Source organism: Drosophila innubila, assembly GCF_004354385.1.
Source record: "Drosophila innubila isolate TH190305 chromosome 3L unlocalized genomic scaffold, UK_Dinn_1.0 0_D_3L, whole genome shotgun sequence".
NCBI lineage: Eukaryota > Metazoa > Arthropoda > Insecta > Diptera > Drosophilidae > Drosophila > Drosophila innubila.
The window spans coordinates 7333122-7353375 of NW_022995376.1; the positions used below are offsets into that span (position 1 = coordinate 7333122).

The 20254-nt window shown below is 34.7% G+C and overlaps 3 protein-coding genes across 4 annotated transcripts; all 3 read left to right on the forward strand.

The window, feature by feature from the left end:
• Window positions 1-246: 246 nt before the first annotated feature.
• Window positions 247-2539, forward strand: LOC117787900. The gene is made up of 3 exons (XM_034626526.1): window positions 247-472; window positions 529-666; window positions 2212-2539. The coding sequence occupies exons 1-3, from the start codon at window positions 378-380 to the stop codon at window positions 2423-2425; spliced, it is 447 nt and encodes a 148-aa protein (XP_034482417.1). The 5' UTR covers window positions 247-377; the 3' UTR covers window positions 2426-2539.
• A 331-nt stretch (window positions 2540-2870) lies between these two features.
• LOC117788004 (G-protein coupled receptor 52) lies at window positions 2871-18902 on the forward strand. 2 transcript variants are annotated; one of them, XM_034626656.1, is made up of 6 exons: window positions 2871-2974; window positions 4111-4284; window positions 14408-15497; window positions 15556-15699; window positions 16340-16598; window positions 16668-18902. In XM_034626656.1, the coding sequence occupies exons 4-6, from the start codon at window positions 15567-15569 to the stop codon at window positions 17251-17253; spliced, it is 978 nt and encodes a 325-aa protein (XP_034482547.1). In that variant the 5' UTR covers window positions 2871-2974; window positions 4111-4284; window positions 14408-15497; window positions 15556-15566; the 3' UTR covers window positions 17254-18902. The 2 variants fall into 2 exon arrangements, with proteins under 2 accessions (XP_034482547.1, XP_034482548.1); XM_034626657.1 differs by lacking the exon at window positions 2871-2974 and adding an exon at window positions 3388-3410 and having other exon boundaries at window positions 14408-15699.
• A 193-nt stretch (window positions 18903-19095) lies between these two features.
• LOC117787312 (probable RNA methyltransferase CG11342) lies at window positions 19096-20063 on the forward strand. The gene has a single exon (XM_034625805.1). It carries the CDS (start codon window positions 19152-19154, stop codon window positions 19866-19868), a length of 717 nt encoding a protein of 238 aa, XP_034481696.1. The 5' UTR covers window positions 19096-19151; the 3' UTR covers window positions 19869-20063.
• The last annotated feature ends 191 nt before the right edge of the window (window positions 20064-20254 follow it).

A 20254-nucleotide genomic window follows, 5' to 3' on the forward strand; every position in this document is an offset into this window, starting at 1 on the left:
CTTGACGGAAGCGCACGAATTGCCAGAGACAAAAGCGAATCTCCAGTTGGAAATAAACCTCAGTCTAAGCATCGATCATTGATCGTAGTTTGCTGATCGGTGATCATTGATCGTTGGCCTTGGCGCCTTATTAAGTGTTGTACATTTCTCACAACAACTTCCTCGTTGTTAAGGATAAGCAAATGCATTTCTATAATTAGAGATGACACCAAATCAGATATTTTAAATTCTTCTACTCATTGTTGTTGTTGCTAAGTCGGCTTTGCTTTCCAACTACATTTAAATGATTACAATTTTGGCTTATAAAATCAATTTGACATTTGTTGTAGGCTTAAATAAATTCCAAAAATAAATACATCTAAAAATTGAAGAACAACATGTTCTCGTTTGCCTTCTGGAGAAGCGAGGCAAAGAAAAATCAGCGCGAGAATGTCTCGCAAATCTGGAAGGAATTAAATGCAACATTTGTGACGTAAGAAATGTTTTACATTCACTAAATTGTTATAATATGTGATCGTCGAATTGCAGCTTCCTCGGTTGGAGCTGGTTAATTTACACCATTGCCGTTATTGTCATCTCCATTTGTGGCTACTTCGCGTACTGCGAAAGCTGTCGAAGAACTGAAATTGCAAGACGTAGACGCGTTATTCAGCGCGCTCAGGAAAGGTGAGTTTAATAGATTTAATCTAGAATTAGATAACAGGAATATAAATCAAAATTTTAAATAGTCAGTCTTAAGGGTTTCTCGAAACTCCTAATGATTTGATTAATTTGATTTTTTTTTACCTCACTGTCCTTTTTATTCGCACTTTCTGTTTTACACTTTTTCAAAAGCTTCAAACAGTCATAACTTTGCAAAAACCTTACCGATTTTCTTGCGGAATATCATTTTGATCATTATTTGGCCTGTATATTAATTCTGCATCAAAATATTAATTTTTTAGAAAATTTCATATTTTGGTCATCACTGTCATATTTTTAAATACCTTTACCTTGACACTTTATCAAAAACTTCAAACAGTCATTACTTTGCCAAATCTTAGCCGATTTTCATGCGGAATGTCATTTTGATCATTATTTGGCCTCTATTTTGATTCTGCATCAAAATCTTAATAACATAAAAAATTCAATTTTTAGGTCATCACTGTCATATTTTTCCTTACCTTTACCTTGACCCTTTATCAAAAACTTCAAACAGTCATAACTTTGCCAAAACTTAACCGATTTTCATGCGGAATGTCATTTTGATCATTATTTGGCCTCTATTTTGATTCTGCATCAAAATCTTAATAACATAAAAAATTCAATTTTAGGTCATCACTGTCATATTTTTCCTTACCTTTACCTTGACCCTTTATCAAAAACTTCAAACAGTCATAACTTTGCCAAAACTTAACCGATTTTCATGCGGAATGTCATTTTGATCATTATTTGGCCTCTATTTTGATTCTGCATCAAAATCTTAATAGCATAAAAAATTAAATTTTTAGGTCATCACTGTCATATTTTTCCTTACCTACCCCTTAAAACTTTATCAATAACTTCGAACTCTCATAACTTTGCCAAAACTTAACCGATTTTCATGCGGAATGTCATTTTGATCATTATTTGGCCTCTATTTCGATTCTGCATCAAAATCTTAATTACATAAAAAATTCAATTTTTAGGTCATCACTGTCATATTTTTCCATACCTACCCCTTAAGACTTTATCAATAACTTCGAACTCTCATAACTTTGCCAAAACTTAACCGATTTTCATGCGGAATGTCATTTTGATCATTATTTAGCCTCTTGTTTGATTCTGCATCAAAATCTTAATAGCATAAAAAATTAAATTTTTAGGTCATCACTGTCATATTTTTCCTTACCTACCCCTTAAAACTTTATCAATAACTTCGAACTCTCATAACTTTGCCAAAACTTAACCGATTTTCATGCGGAATGTCATTTTGATCATTATTTGGCCTCTATTTCGATTCTGCATCAAAATCTTAATTACATAAAAAATTCAATTTTTAGGTCATCACTGTCATATTTTTCCATACCTACCCCTTAAGACTTTATCAATAACTTCGAACTCTCATAACTTTGCCAAAACTTAACCGATTTTCATGCGGAATGTCATTTTGATCATTATTTAGCCTCTTGTTTGATTCTGCATTAAAATATTAATAATTTAAATTATTTTCAAAATCGTTTTTTTTTGTAGACCGCCACAGAAGAGACGACCGAATGCCGCGTATCGCGATCATCAGATCTATCGTCACATCATCCTAAGTGTGGCCAAGTATATGAAGAATCCAGAGGGAGTGCGTCCATTCATCGATCACATGGATCATCTGTATCCACTAAGGCACTCGCAGGCTGAAATGGCTTTGAATATTGGCCACAGTGGCACAGAGGCAAACGCAACACAGATTTAGTCAATAATTATAATTCGATAAAAATTTTTGTTTAAATTAGAAAATGAATATGCTTAACACTGTAAAATAGTGTATACAAAATTAATAACACGCACACAAAAATATATAAAAAGTAACAAAACTTGTCACAGTTCTTAATTCTGTGGCTAATTTCATTTGCGGCCTAAAAATATGCAATGCTATTTTTATATGCGACGCGACAGCGGCGTTCCAGCGCCTGGAAAACACTACAAATATAAACAAATGCCATGTGCGTCAAAAGCTCGCGGAAAAGCGTCGTCGTAAACTAGGCGAAAGCTCAACGCTGACTGCTCTTTCCTGTTGCGTGTTGTTGCAGGCGCGCACGTTCCAGCAAGAAGCGGTGCTTTCGCTCTCTCTCGCGCTCTCCCTCTCTCGTTTGGCTGGCTCTCTGGGCGTTAGTCCAATTGGAGTAAGAATTCAATGGCCCAGTCGCCAGTCAGACAGTCAGCGCGTTGCACGTACGCACGCAAAGAGCAGCAGCAGCAGCAGCAGAAGCAGCGCGGGCGCGTTCAGTGGTTGTTGGAAACAGTCAGACACACACACACAAACACACACACACATATTCTTACAATCATCTATACACCTACACACGGATAGACGGGGCCAGCAAACAAAATTTTCTGTTCTTGCTGTTCCGCTTCTGGCCACAAAAAAAAAAGAAAAAAAAGAAAACTGTTTCAGCTCATTTTTTGTGTTCCTTTATTTTGTGTGTCAATGAAATTGACAAAAAAAAAAAAAGCGCATGTGAAAAACGTTTATTGATATTAATTAAAGTTATGCAGCTGGCGAATTATGCAAATTTATTTAATTAACTTGTGAATAATTGAAAAATTCAAGCGCACACCTGCGCACATGTTCTCAATGTCTGTGTAAGTGTGTGCGTCGGGTGTGTATGTGTATGTGTATGTGTGTGTTGAAGGCTAAGAAAAGGCAGCAGCAGCAGCAGCAAAAGAAAAGCCAACAAGTAAAAAAAATATGAGAAATAAAAGCTGCAAGTGCCCCCAAAAACATTGGCAGCACGTGTGGCAAGTGCGTGAAAACTATCAAAAATTATTATAGAGTGAATATTGAAAAACGAGTGCAAATTAATGTGCATAAATTAGCAGTTCAAATCAATGACAGAAGTTTGCCAAAAAAATAAGTGAAATTAAAATAAAGTTAAATCATAAACCAAATCAATTTTCACTGTAAAGATATTTTAAAATCAAAAATTATTATTGGAAATTATTGGAAATTGAAAAATGTATCCAAATTAAAATAAATGACAAAAGTGAAATTAAAATTTAAATATATCATAAATTCATACAGTTTACCTTCGTAGTTAAGTTAGATAAACAGAAAACAAATATCATATTTTGTAGATTATATAGGATATGGCGAACAAAAGTTCCGAGAACTTACATTTATCTAAATTGTATTTAGAGCCCTAGTCTGAACTTTTTTTCACAAATATTTGAATTTATGACTATCTTATCATTTATTTCATTTGACTATTATTTAATGCATGCATTAAAATATTATTTGATTGATTTATTGGGGGGCCTTAGAACGCCAGTTTGGTGAGCTATTAGTCGGTTTCCCTATAAACGGGGAGTTTTAGCTATTGTCATAAATAAGCTCATACATCTGGCAGCTAGACATTTGATAGTTTACGACCGTTGCAGCCAAAAAATAAAGTGATAAAGACAAAGTGTTCAAGATAAAATGTAATAACTATACTTAAATATATACAACAACAAAAAATTATAAAAAACAACAACAAGTTAAACACCAAGAAATTTAGTAAAACGAAACCGAAACTAAATGTTGGACAACTTTCTGAAGAAGTCATGTCAAAGGTGAGTATAGAGTATAGAATATAGACACACCTAGAATACACACACCTAGAATACACACACACGCACTACACACATCTCGCACACACATACGAGAGTATGAAGTGAGATTCTGGGCGCATCCTACCTCAACACAAAAGCGAAGCAGCAAAGCAAAACATAAACAACCCCAAAATGGCCACAAAAGCCAAAGACATCCAAGCTCTGCCAGCAGCGCAGTCAGCGTCGACGTCAGCGTCCGCAACTCTGCAGATGTGCTTGAGAGTGCTTCAAATAGGCAGAGCAAACAACAAAATTCGCTTGAAAAGCTCAATGCAAAAAATGTTTGGCAAGCAGTCAGAGCAGTCAGAGCAGCAGAGGTTGGGCAGAGGATGGGCAGAGGTAGGGCAGAGACAGGGCAGAGCCAGGGCAGAGCAGCCTCCTTGGGATTAGCGCAAGTCGCTGCGTAAATATTGAAAAGCTCATTTGAGGCAGCGCTGCCAACGCTGTCAAAGGCAGCAGCTTAAGTTCATACTTATACTTATACTTATTTGTAACGCAGACTTTGCAATTTCTCGTAATATCATTTCGCTAGCTTAAGAACTTTTTCTTTGGCAATCCTTGCGAAATCTTATCAATATTAAAGCTTAGCTTATTTAGTTTTATTATATTAATTTACTTAGCTCCTCTTACTTTTTAACATCATAAGTTCTATATACACTATATTATGAAATTGTTTTAACAAAAATAATAATATTGGGCGCTGATTGATTATCGATAATTCGATTTTCAGGTGTTGGCAGAAAAATTTTTTAAAGCGTTTACCAGGAAGTATCAGTAGCATTAAATTTGTGTGAGGGAGCATGTTTTCTGGTGAATGCAACCAAATACAAATTTTAACTAACAAATCAACTGTAAAAATATATATTATAAATATCTCTGAAAACAATCAGTAAACTTATGCTTAAAAATTTTTTTAAACAAAATTAAAAAATAAATAAATGTATGTATTTAATGGTTATTTCTCAATTTTAATTTATCCATAAAAAAAAAATGAATAAACTTGATTCGTACTAAAACAGTCCTAACAATAATAATTAAAATTGAAATATCAAGAGTAACGGTTTCACTTTTTTTTTTATTTTGTCAAAACAATTACTTGACAGACTGTACATTTTGTTGCATGCTTATCTTTTGCTTCGCTTCGCTACATTTTGCCGCATTTCGCTTTTCTTTAATTTTTTATGTTCTTTATTTTATAGGCAATTTGTCTTTTGGCTGCCGTCGATAACTTTTGCTCTGTCATAAAAACGACTCAGCTTTTCCTTTTATTTTGTTGTTGTTGTTGTATTTGACTCGTATCCTTGCGCTTATCTAGCAGGAATTGCTCCAGGTCCGTTGGCTGCCGTCAAGTTGTTTATTTTGTCGTAAATTTGCCTTCAAGGGCGCGCGTATCATAATATTACACAGACATGGACAATTTATCGATCACACAATGGGAAATTTCACACCTGGCCTCCAGGGGGCCAAGTCTTGCAAGCTTAAACGCGTGTCGTCTTGTCGATTCAAGTTGAGTCGTGTCGGCGTTTTGCCTTGCAAATTGCGTGGCGCCTTCTTCAAGGTCGTCGTTGTGGCTTTTGCATAATTCAAAGCAGTCCGATCGTCGAGTTGTAGTTCTTAGCGAGTGCCTTTTGTTTTTTTTTTATTGACTATTGCATCCTCTTGCCACAATTCACACATGGCTGGCCGCATGCAACACTTTTTCCATGTCCAGCGTACAAATTGCATTGCATACTTCAAGGCTGCCGTCTAATTTACATGCCAAATGGTGCGTGCAACATTCTCACTTTGCTTTCTCTACCATTTCGACAACGAACGTAATTGTTTTTACTTCTATCCATGCCACGTATTCAATTAGCAAGCTGCAACTGCCACAACAAGACCTTGATTTATAATCTTTTTTTTATAATTATCATAAATATATTTAAATTATATTTTTTATTTTTTATGATGATGAATTCCATTAACATTAATATTCTACTCAGACAATAGTATATATTTAGTATATATTATATACTACACTATTTATATGTCACATTCCCTAAGTTGAACGCGCCTACGTCAAGATTTATGACCGCAACGTATGTTGTTGCCCCACGTCGTGTTGTTGCATCGCGTGTCCATTGCCATTCCCATGTTGTGCCCCAAAACATCTGTTATCACTTAGCTGAAAGCCAACAAGAAATTAGAAAGTAAGAGTGAATACATATTGCGGCCACAGTTTAATAGCAAACATGACAAAAAAAAAAAAGTAGCCAATGAATATGTAGAAAAGAAACAACAAGAAACCATAACAACAACGGCAAAGCTAAAAATATAAAATTTGTATATATTTCTTAGAGAATCTCGAGTGATGAGAGAATACCGAAGTGTTAATGCTCTGCCAGCTGTATTTATATGGACAGCAGATTTTTAAGAAATTTTTTGAAACTTTACGGGGAAATTATTCAAAAAAATTCATAATAATTAAAAATGGACAAACTTTAGGTAAAGCAAGTTTTTTCACATTAAAATTCAATTATTTTTAGATATTTTCTTGTCAATATAATAAGTTCTGCTATATCTATAGCATGTAGTACTTATCATTAAAAGAATGGTATCTTTAGAATGTTTCATTCCAATGACTTTAAAACTGTGTGTCTGTAGTATATATTGATTTAAATGGTGTTCCTTACAAATATATATGAGAATGTATACTTTCTTTATAGACTCGGAATTGCTTTCTTCAAAGCGTTGCTCATTTCCATAATAAATTACACCACTCTCTGCTAGGGTATAAAATGTGTCAAAATTAAAAACCATTCTGTATTAATGACATTAATAAAAGTAAGAATTAAATTCTTACAGACTGTTAGACACTCTATATTATTTAAATTGTAAGTGAAAACTTTTTATATTTATGAATATTCTACGTCAAAATGTATTTTTTAATTACATATTTAATCAACAAGTGTTCTAAAATTTGTCTTGATCTGTTTATTAAATATCATTTAATTTAATTTCATAATTGGTAAGGCAGGCATAAGGAGAAGTTGTTTTATATTTCAGCATTATCTATAGATGGCATATTAAATATAGTATTTCCTTTCAACAATTCTGTTCTTTCCCTAAAGTCATAAAGATCCATTTAAAATCAGTCAAGAAAAATAAATGACGACGTCAGCTGACATAAAGACAACGCCTCCAAATCTCACACACATTTCTACTCCCCCTTGTATTCCTCTTTCTATTCCCCCACTTCTTCCCATTCCCTCTTTTACCCATCAAGACAATTTTCAGCTGTGTGTGTCCATCTTGACGCCTTTCCTGGTCAACACAAATCGTGCTCTTAACTGACAATAAACATGCCCGAGCATTGCCAATGTCACACAATTTTTGGTTAGTGGCGAGGGTTGGTCGTATTTGTTGTGGGTGTGGCATGGTTAAGTTGCACGCCCCCTCCGCACACAGCAAACTAATTGCCTTAATGGACAAGAGCTCAAATTATGATGGAAAATGTTTTTTAAAAGGAACGAGAAATTATATCAGTTGTCGCCTGAAATTGCAGTTATTGTTAAGTGAATGGAAGCAGCTGCAGTTGCAAATTGGTTGAATGTCAAACAGAGCGCAAAACAATTGCCACATGCAACCATGCCACTTGCCACACTTGCCACACTCTGCAGGCAGTTGCAGCGACAGCGACTGTTTCAACAACGAGCCAATAAATTGCAAATGAAATACAAGTAGCAAGGATAGCTTCCCTCTCTCTCTCTTTCTACCTTCCTCCCTCCCTCTCACTCGCTCTCTGTCTCTTACGCTTTCACACTCTCTCGCTCTCTCTTTCGATTTCTATATATAACTGTATTTCTATTGATATTCAGCACACAGCTGACATGAAAACCAGAGGCATGCCTCATTTTGCCTCCTTGCCACACGCTGTCTGCCTCGCTTATCAATCAAACGGCAAATAGCAACAACAACAACAACAACAACAACTACAGTAATTGTAGACTGGCAAATTGATGCATTGACATATTGATTGAAGCACTGGCTTTGGCTTTGGCAGACTGCGCTGAATGTCAAGTTGCAGCATTGAAGCAACAACGTTGTCGTTGCTTTTTTATTGATTGACTGTCTGTCTATCTATGTGTGCTGTGTGTGTGTGTTGGGGGTGTGTGTGTGTGCCGGTATCAGTCGCACCACTGTCCTTAAACTTAGCGCAAGTTTTATTTATTACGCATACGTCGCGTTGCCAATGACGACAACTGCAACAGCGCAAGAAGGATCTAAGATAGTGGAAAAGTGAAGCAGCAGCCGAGCATATTTAGCTTTTCCTTGTCAAAAGTAATTTATAGCATTTGTCAGCTATTCCCTATCTCCTCTCCCCTTTAAGAAACAAATGCAAAGCGAAAACTTAGCCAACGTTTCCTGGGAAATCAAAGTCAGCGGCGGGAGAAAAAGAAAAGAAAGTAAAATAATATTAAAACTGCAAAAAGGGAATAAAACGATATAAAACTAAACACGGGTGCGTCGTCAAGTCGCTGAGCGTGTCCTTGGCCACCAGCGACGAGTAGAAGCAACAACAAAGCACAGCGCTGAATTGGGACAAATGAAAATATTACGTATACGCCATGTTGAGTGTGTGTGTGTGTGTGTGTGTGACAATATAATTTAATGAAATGGTTTGGGCAGCCGAGTTTATGACCTGCCCCTAAATAACAAAAACAACGAAATAAACTACAACTTGAACAACAACTAAAAAAGGAACGAGTTAGCAAATGTTTGTTTAGGAAAATTAAATAAAATATGAAAAAAATTAAAAAAATATAAAAATTTATAAAATATATATATATTTAGATAATATAAATTATTATTTGTGTTGGTATTATATTGTTTTTTATTATTATTCTTATAATACAAGAAGAATTTATTTATTTACAATTATTATTTTTATTAATTTTATTAATACTATGATAACAATTTGAAATATTAAAGCGAAACAATTTTAAAAAAATATTTATTCAATATATATAGCAAAAAAAATTATTAAATTGGCCACTAAAACACTTTTCAAACAATTAAATAAGAGATACATAGTTATTCAATTATAAGGATAATTAAAACAAACGAACAAAAAAAAAATAATAGTTTTAATTTTGTAAAACAATTGAAACAAACTTTAAAAAAAATTTGATTGACTCAAACACATTTACAAAATTTGTATTTATTTTATTTTTTAACTTTTTATTGTTTTGAATAAGTAAATATTTATTTAATTATTAATATATTCAATACCCAAAGCCAAATTATTGCAAAAGCTTAACAACTTGCTCTTCATAGCAGAAAATAAATTCCACTTTAAATTTGCATTTATTAATTGCATTTGCTGGCGTCGAGAAAGTTTTTAGCCAAGTTTTATGTACTGTTTGGCAGCGTCGGATGCAACAGGCCGTCGGGTCTGCTGGCAATGCAGCTTGCCGCTTGCAACTTTGTGACTAGCAACTTGCAACTTGCCACTTGGCAAGTTCTTAAGTCACCAGAGAGTTTCAGTTTTTTGTTGTTGAGTTGTCGCCATATGCGACACTATTAATAATGCGTGTGTAAATACTGAAAGGCTGCTAAACTGTGAGCCAAGTCTCAGCAGTTGGCTTGTATATTGTGCCTAAAAATAAACAGCATTAAAAATAGATGCGACAAGGTAAAAAGTGACAGGCACACAGCAGGCTGTCTCAATAGCTGGCTGAGGTCATGCTTACTTATATAAGCCTGCCCTGATGACGTGGCAGCCTCCACACACACACACACACACACACACACACACACACACACACACACACACACACACACACACTCAGTCTCTGTCTTGCCACATTCATCTGCAACATCAGCAGCAGCCTTGCTTTGACTTGTCGCGCCAACGTCATCAACTGAGTATCCTTTATTATTTTTTTTTTATCATGCACTCGCCTTGGCCTTCGCATTTGCCTGTATTTTTAGCGAGTCCACCCTCTTACCATACCGCTTACCTTCACCCCTTACAGTGCCTACATTTTGAAGACGCCCAACCACCTGGCTGGCATTTAAATAAGATTTAATGACAGCTCCCAAAGCGGCAACGTCGCTCGTGGCTTTCTAAATCACTTGACTGTGCTGTGGCGTCATGTGGCATGTGGCAGCTACAACAATACTAACAATAGCAACATATATTCATATCCTGTATCTGTAGCTCTCGCTGCGACTTTGTTGCGCCATAAACACGCATGCGATACATATTTTATGGCTTCAAATGAAATCTACAAGCGCAGCCCACAAATGGCACAAAACACAAACGTGTAACTCTTCTCTATACAACACACACACTCATGTGTACATACATTGCTGTGCACTCGTATAGAAACCAAAAGTTTTCGCTTTGTTTCGCTGACAAAGTTGGCAGCATTCATAAATCTGTGAACAAAAGCAAACTGAAAACTTGTTTGAAATATATGCAGCCTACTTTTTGGCGCAGTTTGAAAGCCATTGATAATAGAACAAAGATTGAACTGCGTTTAAAATCAAGAGGAACTGCAAAGTTGGGTAGATAAAATTTGAGTGCTTAAATATTAAATTTCTAAAACAACTGAAAATTTAACTTTGTCAAATCCAAACCGATCTGTATCAAAATTGGAAAATTAAGTTTGTTCTCTTCACTCTCCATTTTTTCTATGCCTTTCTTCACAACTTTAAGCTGTTATAACTTTGTTAAATCTTAACCAATTTTTTTGTGGAATGTCTCATTTTTTATTATTTGAACTCTATTTTGATTTTCATCAATATTGGAAAATTGAAACTTAATTTTTTTCCATCACTGCCCATTTTTTACATACACACATTTTCACAAACTTCAAACAGTCATAACTTTGTCAAATCTTAGCCGATTTCCATGCGGTATATCAATTTTTTCAATATTTGGCCTCTATATTTATTCTGCATCAAAATTGGAAAACTAAATTTTTCTTCCATCACTGTCCATTTTTTCCATATTTTCCCCTTGACACATTTTTACATACTTCAAACAGTCATAACTTTGTCAAATCTTAACCGATTTCCATGCGGAATATCAATTTTATCATTATTTGACCTCTATATTTATTCTGCATCAAAATTGGAAAATTAAATTTTTCTTCCATCACTGTCCATTTTTTCCATACCTTCCCCTTGACACATTTTTACAAACTTCAAACAGTCATAACTTTGTCAAATCTTAACCGATTTCCATGCGGAATATCAATTTTTTCAATATTTGACCTCTATATTAATTCTGCATGAAAATTGGAAAATTAAATTTTTTTCCATCACTGACCATTTTTTACATACCTTCCCCTTGACACATTTTCACAAACTTCAAACAGTCATAACTTTGTCAAATCTTAACCGATTTCCATGCGGAATATCAATTTTATCATTATTTGGCCTCTATATTTATTCTGCATCAAAATTCGAAAATTAAATTTTTCTTCCATCACTGTCTGTTTTTTCCCTTGACACTTCTTCAAAAACTTCAAGCTGTCATAACTCTGTCAAATCTGAACCGATTTCCTTGCGAAATGGCAATTTTATCATTATTCGGCCACTAATTTGATTCTGCATAAAAATTGAAAAACTTAATTTTTTTCCATCACTGTCCATTTATTCCATACTTTCCCTTAACGCTTTAAAAAAAAAAAAAGTTTTAGAAAAACTCGCTATTTCTTACTCGATGTATTATTTGCAGATCTATCGACAACTCGATTTATTTTTTTTCAACTAGATTTTCAGTTTGGATTTATTTCACTACTCTAGACTGTTAATGTATATATTTAACAATACTTAGCTCTCATGTGTACTATTGTGCCTCGCACATTTATGCCATAAAATGGGGCAACATTTGTTTCAATTCTGGCCACACTTCACTCAAGTAAATTATTGAGCTGTCGCCATGCGATAATCAAAATCTCATCAACCTCAAGACTTTGTTTTTTCTGTAAATTTCCTCAACCGGATAAACTGATTTATTCCGTAATTAATCATATAAAAAGAAATCACGTGCTTATTGATTTTTTTCTTGGCATTGTTTTATAAATACACAAGTATTTAGTTTTGTTGATGAGTTCGCTGAACTCATTTCTCATGTGTCCTTATTGTCGTTGCCCTCTCAGCCTTGCCAACCTTGCTGCCTGCCTCATTATGTGGCACAAATCGACGCTACGGTTAAGTTGGCAGCAATAACAGTTATTTCACTGTAATTGCCAGTTCCAGTTCCAGGCTCAGTCCACTGGCAACTAGCAACTGGCGACTTGATGGCGGCGCCATGAAACCATTTGCACAAATGACGTTTTCCGCACCATTGCCATCCCCCTTCCTCCTTGCCACGCCTACGCCATCAACTGCACGCGCTTACGCAATGATTGACAGCGGGAGACAGTTAAGCGAGGGGAAGGGGAAAGGGGAAGAAGGCAGTTGCAGGTTGGGATTGTGGCATCCTAAGCAAATGCAAATCATTGTTATTTATCACCTGTCGGCTGCCAAACCATTGCGACGTTAGCATTAATTAAATTACCAAGTTGAAAAGAGAAAGAGAGAGAAAGGGAGAGGGGAAGAAACTGGTTACAGTCACTGTTAGCCCTTAACATCTACCCCTGTGCAGCCTCCCCCTCTTCTATCTTGTCATCCAACTGCTCTTCTAAAAGCATTTGATAATGCTTCCTGTCTTTGTTTATTTCCATCTGTCTGTCTGTCCGTCTGTCTGTCTGTCTGCGTTGCAAATGGCGCAATGACGTCGCCAATGATGCCAGAGCGGTAAAGTTACTCAGAGAAGGGGATAAGAGTGTGGATAGTTGATTGTTGATCGATTGCAAAAAGCACTAAGCATCAATAATGGAAGTCAAACAGTGACAGAGGCCAAAGGTGCACAGTTTGATAACAGCTTTTTGCCAAGTACAGTTTGACAAACTCAGCACAAAGTGAGCAAACGCTAACCGAAAAGTTTTCAGATTATTATAAGATCTTAATTCTGTGTAACAAGAAATAAATACAACATTTTATATTTTCTGTTACAAGATTTTATTTGAATAATTTAATTAATAGCTTAATTTCATAATTGTTATCATCTTTCTAACTATTTAAAAAAACGAACATAAAACTATTTTTGTAAAATTTATTTATGTTCATTCTTATTATAAGGTAAAGAGGAAGAAAGAGTCACAGATATAGATTAATGTTTTTAGCATTACTGATAATTATCAAAATAAAAATTAATTTAAATTTAATAGCTTAATTAAGTTAACTGAATAATTAAAAACTTAAAGAAAATCTCTCAACAAAATAGGTAATTTTGCACTGAAAGTAATACAAAAGCATATATATTTAAAATATTACATTATATTTATATATTTGTTTATGCTAACAAAAAATTTTTAGAATGTTTAGCAACACTCAAAAATGTAATAATAAAAATGAATTCCGAATTTACTAAAAAACTTAAATAAAATAAAAATTAGAAGAGCTAAGATTTCTAAATGCAAATTGAAAATTAGATTGTTATTTCACAATGAAAATGAAATGACACAATAAATTGTTATTTGACAATTAAAAATAAATGTAGCAAGCTGATATAATTATTGATTAAACAGATAACAATTTCAGCTTTTAATTGTTCTATCAACTCAACTGACATAACAATAAAAAATTGCTGTAAAATTTCAATTTGAGCTGCAGCTAATTGCAGTTTGACAGGAACTGGCTCAATTGTTTTGCAGTCAATGCCACTTGAGGCTGTCGCAGCGATGGCTCTCAAACTGTGTCAAGTGCACAATCTAAAGTGGGTCAGCAGCAGCAGCAGAAGCAGCTAGTGGTGGTAGTGTGGGTGGTGTGGGTGGTGCAGCTAGGTGAAGGTGGCATTCAAAAGGCCAATGTGCCACTGGCAGGACAAAAAGGATAAGCACGCTTATGTAAAGCATTTATGCGGCTAAAAGTCACGTAATAAGTGTAATAATTTATTGATCACATCAATATGGGGAAAGGGATAAAGTATCGATTGTTATATAAAAAATAATAATTATTATTTTTCAAAACCCTTTTGTCTTTACAGATGCGCACAAATAGCTTAAACTGACAGCAACAACAACTAGAGCAAATAAAACCAAATAACAACAACAGCAACAACAACTAAAGCCAGAATTTACAAGCAAAAGGATAATCACAATCACAACGCAGCGAAAAGCAAAACAGAAAACAAAAAAGAGAATTAATAAATAATTTAGTCAAATATTTTAAACTTACATAAAAAACGTAGCACATCAAAAGCCTTACGAATATTTCAAGCAACTTAAATAAATAAAGAAAAAGAAAAATTTGTGCTGTGCTCTAAATATAGTTATATAATTATAACAAAAATAAAGTAGAAGAAACAGACAGAAGAAGCAGTTGAAGAAAATAGCTTCAACGTATTCATAAATATTTAAATAGTAATAAAACTTAATTAATAATTGTAATCATTATTCTTCCACTTAAAAGTTTGAAATGCGTAATTTTTAAATTATTACAAAAAATTACTTAGTCAAACAAATTTAGCAGCAACAACAACAATATACATATATATTGCATATATGCATAAACAAGAATATATTTAAACTTTTAGTAGCATAAAAAGAGCATAACGAACATTTAAAGATATTTAAAAAAATTTTATTATAATTAGCAAAGAAGCGTTGTGAATTTAATACCAATACAGAAAAAGATACTTGACTTAAACTAAAACTTTAACTAAATGAAATTGTCTATTAGTAGTTTTTAAAGGTAAATTTTAATCGAAAGTTTTAAACGAGCTTCTAACACATGCGACTTGGCAAACAAATAGCAAACATTATCCTTAACCTTAACCGCAGCCCCCAACAGGACGACAACAACAATCGAATTGCGGCACTTGGCTCGGCGCCAGCCTAAAAGCAGGCAACACAAAAATTTATACAAATTCGGAACTCAAGGTGCTGCCGACAGCGACGGCGACAGCGACGGCGACTGCGACGCTAACTTGACGACGACCTTCGCGTGTGCAGCTGACTATTGCACAATAGAGGGCGCCAGCACTACACATAAACATACGAGACTTAAACACACACACACAAGCACACACACAAATTAAAGCAAGCTAACTGCAGGACGTCATGACCGGAAGTGAGGTACGGTTACGTCTGGGGGCCTTTGCATAACCTTAAGCCTGAGCGCTTTCACTTGCAGTGGCCAGAAAAATGCAGGAAATGAGCTACCTGCAGGATAATTCCAAATTGGAGGCCCTAACCAAAGCCGTACTCATCTCCATACTGGGCGTGGCCATAGTGTTATCAAACCTATTGATTATCGCCACCTATGCCAACTTTAAAGGTGCGTTCTCACATTTATTAAATATATACATATACATATATTTATATTTATATTAAATTTTTTTGGGTTTTTTTTATCATTTTATTATTAATTTATTTAATTACGTATTTATTCATTTATTTCTATATTTATCGAATTATTCATTTATTTACATTCTAGCACTACAAGGTAAACGTATCACTATAGCAATTGCTTTAATTATGCAGTTGTTCTAATTTTTTAATCTATTCATTTAAATTACAAATTTAATGTTTATAATTTATTATCTAATTAGTTATTTTTATCCCAGCGCTAATCTGATTGTCCCTATGGAATTTGCTTAGATTAAAAACTTTTAAAAAATTTAAAAAATTGTAATTTAAACTAAATACATTTTGAGTTTTTAATTAATTAATTTATTTAGTAAGTTTTATGTCTATTAAAACAGTAATAATTTGTTTGTTTAGCCTTAAAATATTTATTTATTTATTTACGTGTCTATAAATTAAGTTCACTAGAAGCAGACGACAACAATTTCTTTAAACTAAAATTTTAATTAGTAACTAAGATTTTTAATTAACAATTCAATTTAATTTTATATAATTTCAAATTTAATAATATATATTAAAATTAATAATTAAATATAATTAAATTCCCTTAGGTCCCACGGAGGTTATCAACTATTATCTGCTATCGCTAGCAATTGCGGATTTATTATGCGGTCTACTCGTGGTGCCATTCTCCGTTTATCCCGCGCTGACCGGAGAATGGATGTACGGCGATATCGTGTGCCGTTTTACGGGCTATCTGGAGGTCACACTGTGGGCCGTATCCGTGTACACATTCATGTGGATATCGGTGGATCGTTATCTGGCAGTACGCAAACCTCTGCGCTACGAAACGGTGCAGACAAAAACGCGGTAAATGCGAGAACACTCGTTTAATCGGTAGTAATTTTGAATTAATCGATAAATTGTATAATTTTACAGCTGCCAGTGCTGGATGGTGTTCACATGGATATCGGCAGCGTTACTTTGCTGTCCTCCGATTTTGGGTTACACGCAGCCCATTGAGAATAATTTGGCGCACATTTGCATGCTGGATTGGGGCAATATGGCGGCATATAGTGCCACATTGGCGATATTAGTATTAGGCCCCAGCCTCATATCGATTGTACACAACTATGGCTACATCTTTGTTATGATGCGTAAGATCAGGTCCGGCGAGCCCATTCATGATAAAGAATATGCAACTGCATTGGCTGAAAATTTATCGAACCCTAGTCATATGATGTCATTCGCATTAGTCTTTGCATTCTGGATGTCCTGGCTGCCTTGGATATTGGTGCGTCTTTATGAGGTGGTCACGGGCGACGTTATCCAAAGTACTCTTATCAATTTCGCAGTCGTTTGGATTGGTATATTGAATTCATTTTGGAAAATTGTGATTATGACCGGTATGTCGCCGCAATTTCGGATTGCATTGAGAGTATTTTGCTTAACCATTTGCTGTAAGACTAAGGGCAGATTGCAAGCGGAGCTAATCGGGTTGGACCCAGATGACTGGAGCCGCTAAATTTTCAAGTATAAATTGGTTGTAAATCGCATCATACATAAACATATAATGCCCATAACTAACTGAACCGTACTTGCCTCTTGGCCACATAGTTGCATATTTATGGACCGCCTGGGGCGCTGCGCACCAATCAAAAATATCACCAAAAAACCACCACACCAACACCACCATCTCCACAACAACCAAATACAACCACAGCAAACACAGCAATCCAACCACAAAAACAATAACAGCAAAGCAACAGCAAACAAAAACACTGACAAGTTTAAAGACATATTCATTATAATAGTTAATAAGCTAATCGAAAAGAATAAGAAAACAATTTGTTAAGAGTTTTTATCTATTGACGATTAATTAATAATATGATTATATATATTGTGTATTTATGAGCTTACAACGTACAGTATATGTTTGTATATAGCGTATATGTATACATATCTAGCTATATACTCATGTACTTATGTCTAACACGCCTAGTCTACATACATACGATATCATGGAATTTAATTTCCCTCTTTGGCTGCAATTCCGTATCCGTTTCTTTTTCCGTTAAACTTACTCTAACTCCTACTGTTATCGTTATCGTTTGAGTTAACAGTTCTGTTATCTCCATTCTGTTAGCATCTCTTGCTTGACAAAAAAAACACACACATATGCAAAGTTAGCGCTTGGCGCGTGTAAAGTTTTTCAAAAGTCCATATTAAGTACTTGTAGTAAATTTAGAATTTAGCAAATCAATATGTGTAGAGTTTATCAAATAAATGCCAAAAGACCGATGAACGTAGATAGATGATGATCGCAAGCAGTTCGATAATTATTGAATTATAAGCAGTTCGAGTTCAAATTTTCAAATTCAATCTTTGCACGCTTCAAGAAAAACAAGTTAAGAGCGGCTAGTTCAGTCCCCCTCTCCCTTTTCCCTTTTGAACTCAACGGAACTTAGTTATCTTATTCTGTACGAGAGTGTAGCTCAAAAAAATCTAAAGAAAATTAAGTAAAAAGCAAAAACTTGACACATTTCCAGTAGGTTTTAGCGCAAACTAAGCTATATATAAATATACCTATATTTAGTTTTGAATATACTTAAATAAGTACGAGTACAATATGTATGTACAATTAGATAAAAAAAAACAAGAAAGAAGATGATGAAGAATTGCATACAAATCGTAATATAAATATATATAGTTTAATGTACGATAATTTAGTGTTAGACAACAACAAGTTTAAAAGTTTAATTATCATGAATAATATATTCTTAGATTATAAATTACAGTTTATAATTTCACCAAACTGTCACATGAGCGCTACGGTGTCCAGATTTCAACAGACTGTTGCGATTTTGCCTAGTTCCCTTAGTGGGTTAAATTCAGTTTCCTACATCTGGGCAGAGTTGTGCTCATGTGCATGGTATGTTTGTTGTTAAATAATGTTATTAACAAATTCATACATATATGTTATCCACAAACAGGCCAACAAGCATTGTGTATATTTGTTTCATCATTGTACATTATTTTCAGCATTTGAATTAATTTTATAAAATGTTATCGATTTGATATGTAAGCAAAACTGTAAGAAAAACGTGTTATAAATTATATAATTATTAAAATGAGAGCAGTAAATTATGGAGTATGTAAATGGAAAGTTAAAAACAAATTGTGTTTTCTTTCTGACACTTAAATTAAATTTAAATGTGTAACCGTTTGCTTTTCGGGATTTTGACAGTATCTATAATACTAGAATATACCAAATAGCAATTTGCGAGCTCGCTGTTATTAACGAGCAGCTGACTGTTAAGCACTGTTGGCTACTTTTTTCTCTAAAAAGTTGGCAACACTGGCTGTTTAGTTTTGTTATTGTTTGCTTGAGTGCAAATTGAACGTGATTTATTTACTTTTTAAATGGAACGACGCAACAACGATCCAGGAGCCGTGCAATATGGGAATTTCATGAATTATTACCAATTTAATTCGGCCATCGAGCGAGTCAAACTGCTGCCAGAGAAGGACATTTGGCTGCCTAGTAAAAATGACACGAGGCAGGAAACTGAACCTTATTTGGTTTTGGATGTGGGCTGCAATTGTGGCGTCTTCACACAGTTGTTGCAACACTTTCTGGAGCAACAAATGCAGCGTCCGGTGCACGTGCTTGGTGTGGACATTGACGACCGATTAATCGAAAGGGCAAAGACGGAAAACACATGTCCTGAAAAGATCACTTACTTTACTGCAGACGTCTTAAATGCGGCTGATTTCGACACTCCGGTTAAATCATATTTGGAGCAACATCATCGCCATAAGTTTGATGCCATTTGCTGCTATTCCATTACCATGTGGATTCATTTAAATCATCACGACAGCGGCTTACAATTCTTTCTGCGGAAACTCTCGGAAATGGCAGAACTCTTTGTGGTGGAACCGCAGCCCTGGAAATGTTACCAGACCGCAGAGCGTCGTCTAAAGCGAACTGGCGAGGTATTCCCACTGTTCCTGGAACTAAAATGGCGCTCAGATGTGGAGCAACAAATTCAAAAATATCTGGAGCAAGAGTTGCGCCTGCAGAGTGTTTATGAATCAACGCCGACCAAGTGGCAGAGACGAATATGTTTCTATAGATGAGTTGCCGGGCTTCATTAAGGGGCAATGGAAATCTCTTAGGGCTGCATAAATATTATTGCTAACATCGATAGTTTTCGATGGCTCTGTAATTGGGCATTATACCGATACTTTGCTTATTCTTTTTAGAGAGGCTAAGAATCATGTAATTGTTTTGTAAATATATTCATAAAAACATTGCATTGTCTATGCAATCTTTACTTTGTGTTATTCTTTAATATTACTTAAAATAAATTTGACTTTCATAATTTTTAAATTTATGTTATATCGATACTGCGTCATCGAAACTTTTCTCCGAGTTGTGAACTAGTTCCCAAGTTAATATAAGCATAACAGTTGCTGTTGCATTTAACAAATGTTAATAGCAAAGACCCGGGCAATTGAAGCAT

Coding starts and splice junctions, on each gene's coding strand:
- LOC117787900 (XM_034626526.1), top strand. CDS start 378: ATGTTCTCGTTTGCCTTCTGGAGAAGCGAGGCAAAGAAAAATCAGCGC. Junction 473..528: donor TTAAATGCAACATTTGTGAC/GTAAGAAATGTT, acceptor GTCGAATTGCAG/CTTCCTCGGTTGGAGCTGGT. Junction 667..2,211: donor ATTCAGCGCGCTCAGGAAAG/GTGAGTTTAATA, acceptor TTTTTTTTGTAG/ACCGCCACAGAAGAGACGAC.
- LOC117788004 (XM_034626656.1), top strand. CDS start 15,567: ATGCAGGAAATGAGCTACCTGCAGGATAATTCCAAATTGGAGGCCCTA. Junction 15,700..16,339: donor CACCTATGCCAACTTTAAAG/GTGCGTTCTCAC, acceptor AAATTCCCTTAG/GTCCCACGGAGGTTATCAAC. Junction 16,599..16,667: donor ACGGTGCAGACAAAAACGCG/GTAAATGCGAGA, acceptor ATAATTTTACAG/CTGCCAGTGCTGGATGGTGT.
- LOC117787312 (XM_034625805.1), top strand. CDS start 19,152: ATGGAACGACGCAACAACGATCCAGGAGCCGTGCAATATGGGAATTTC.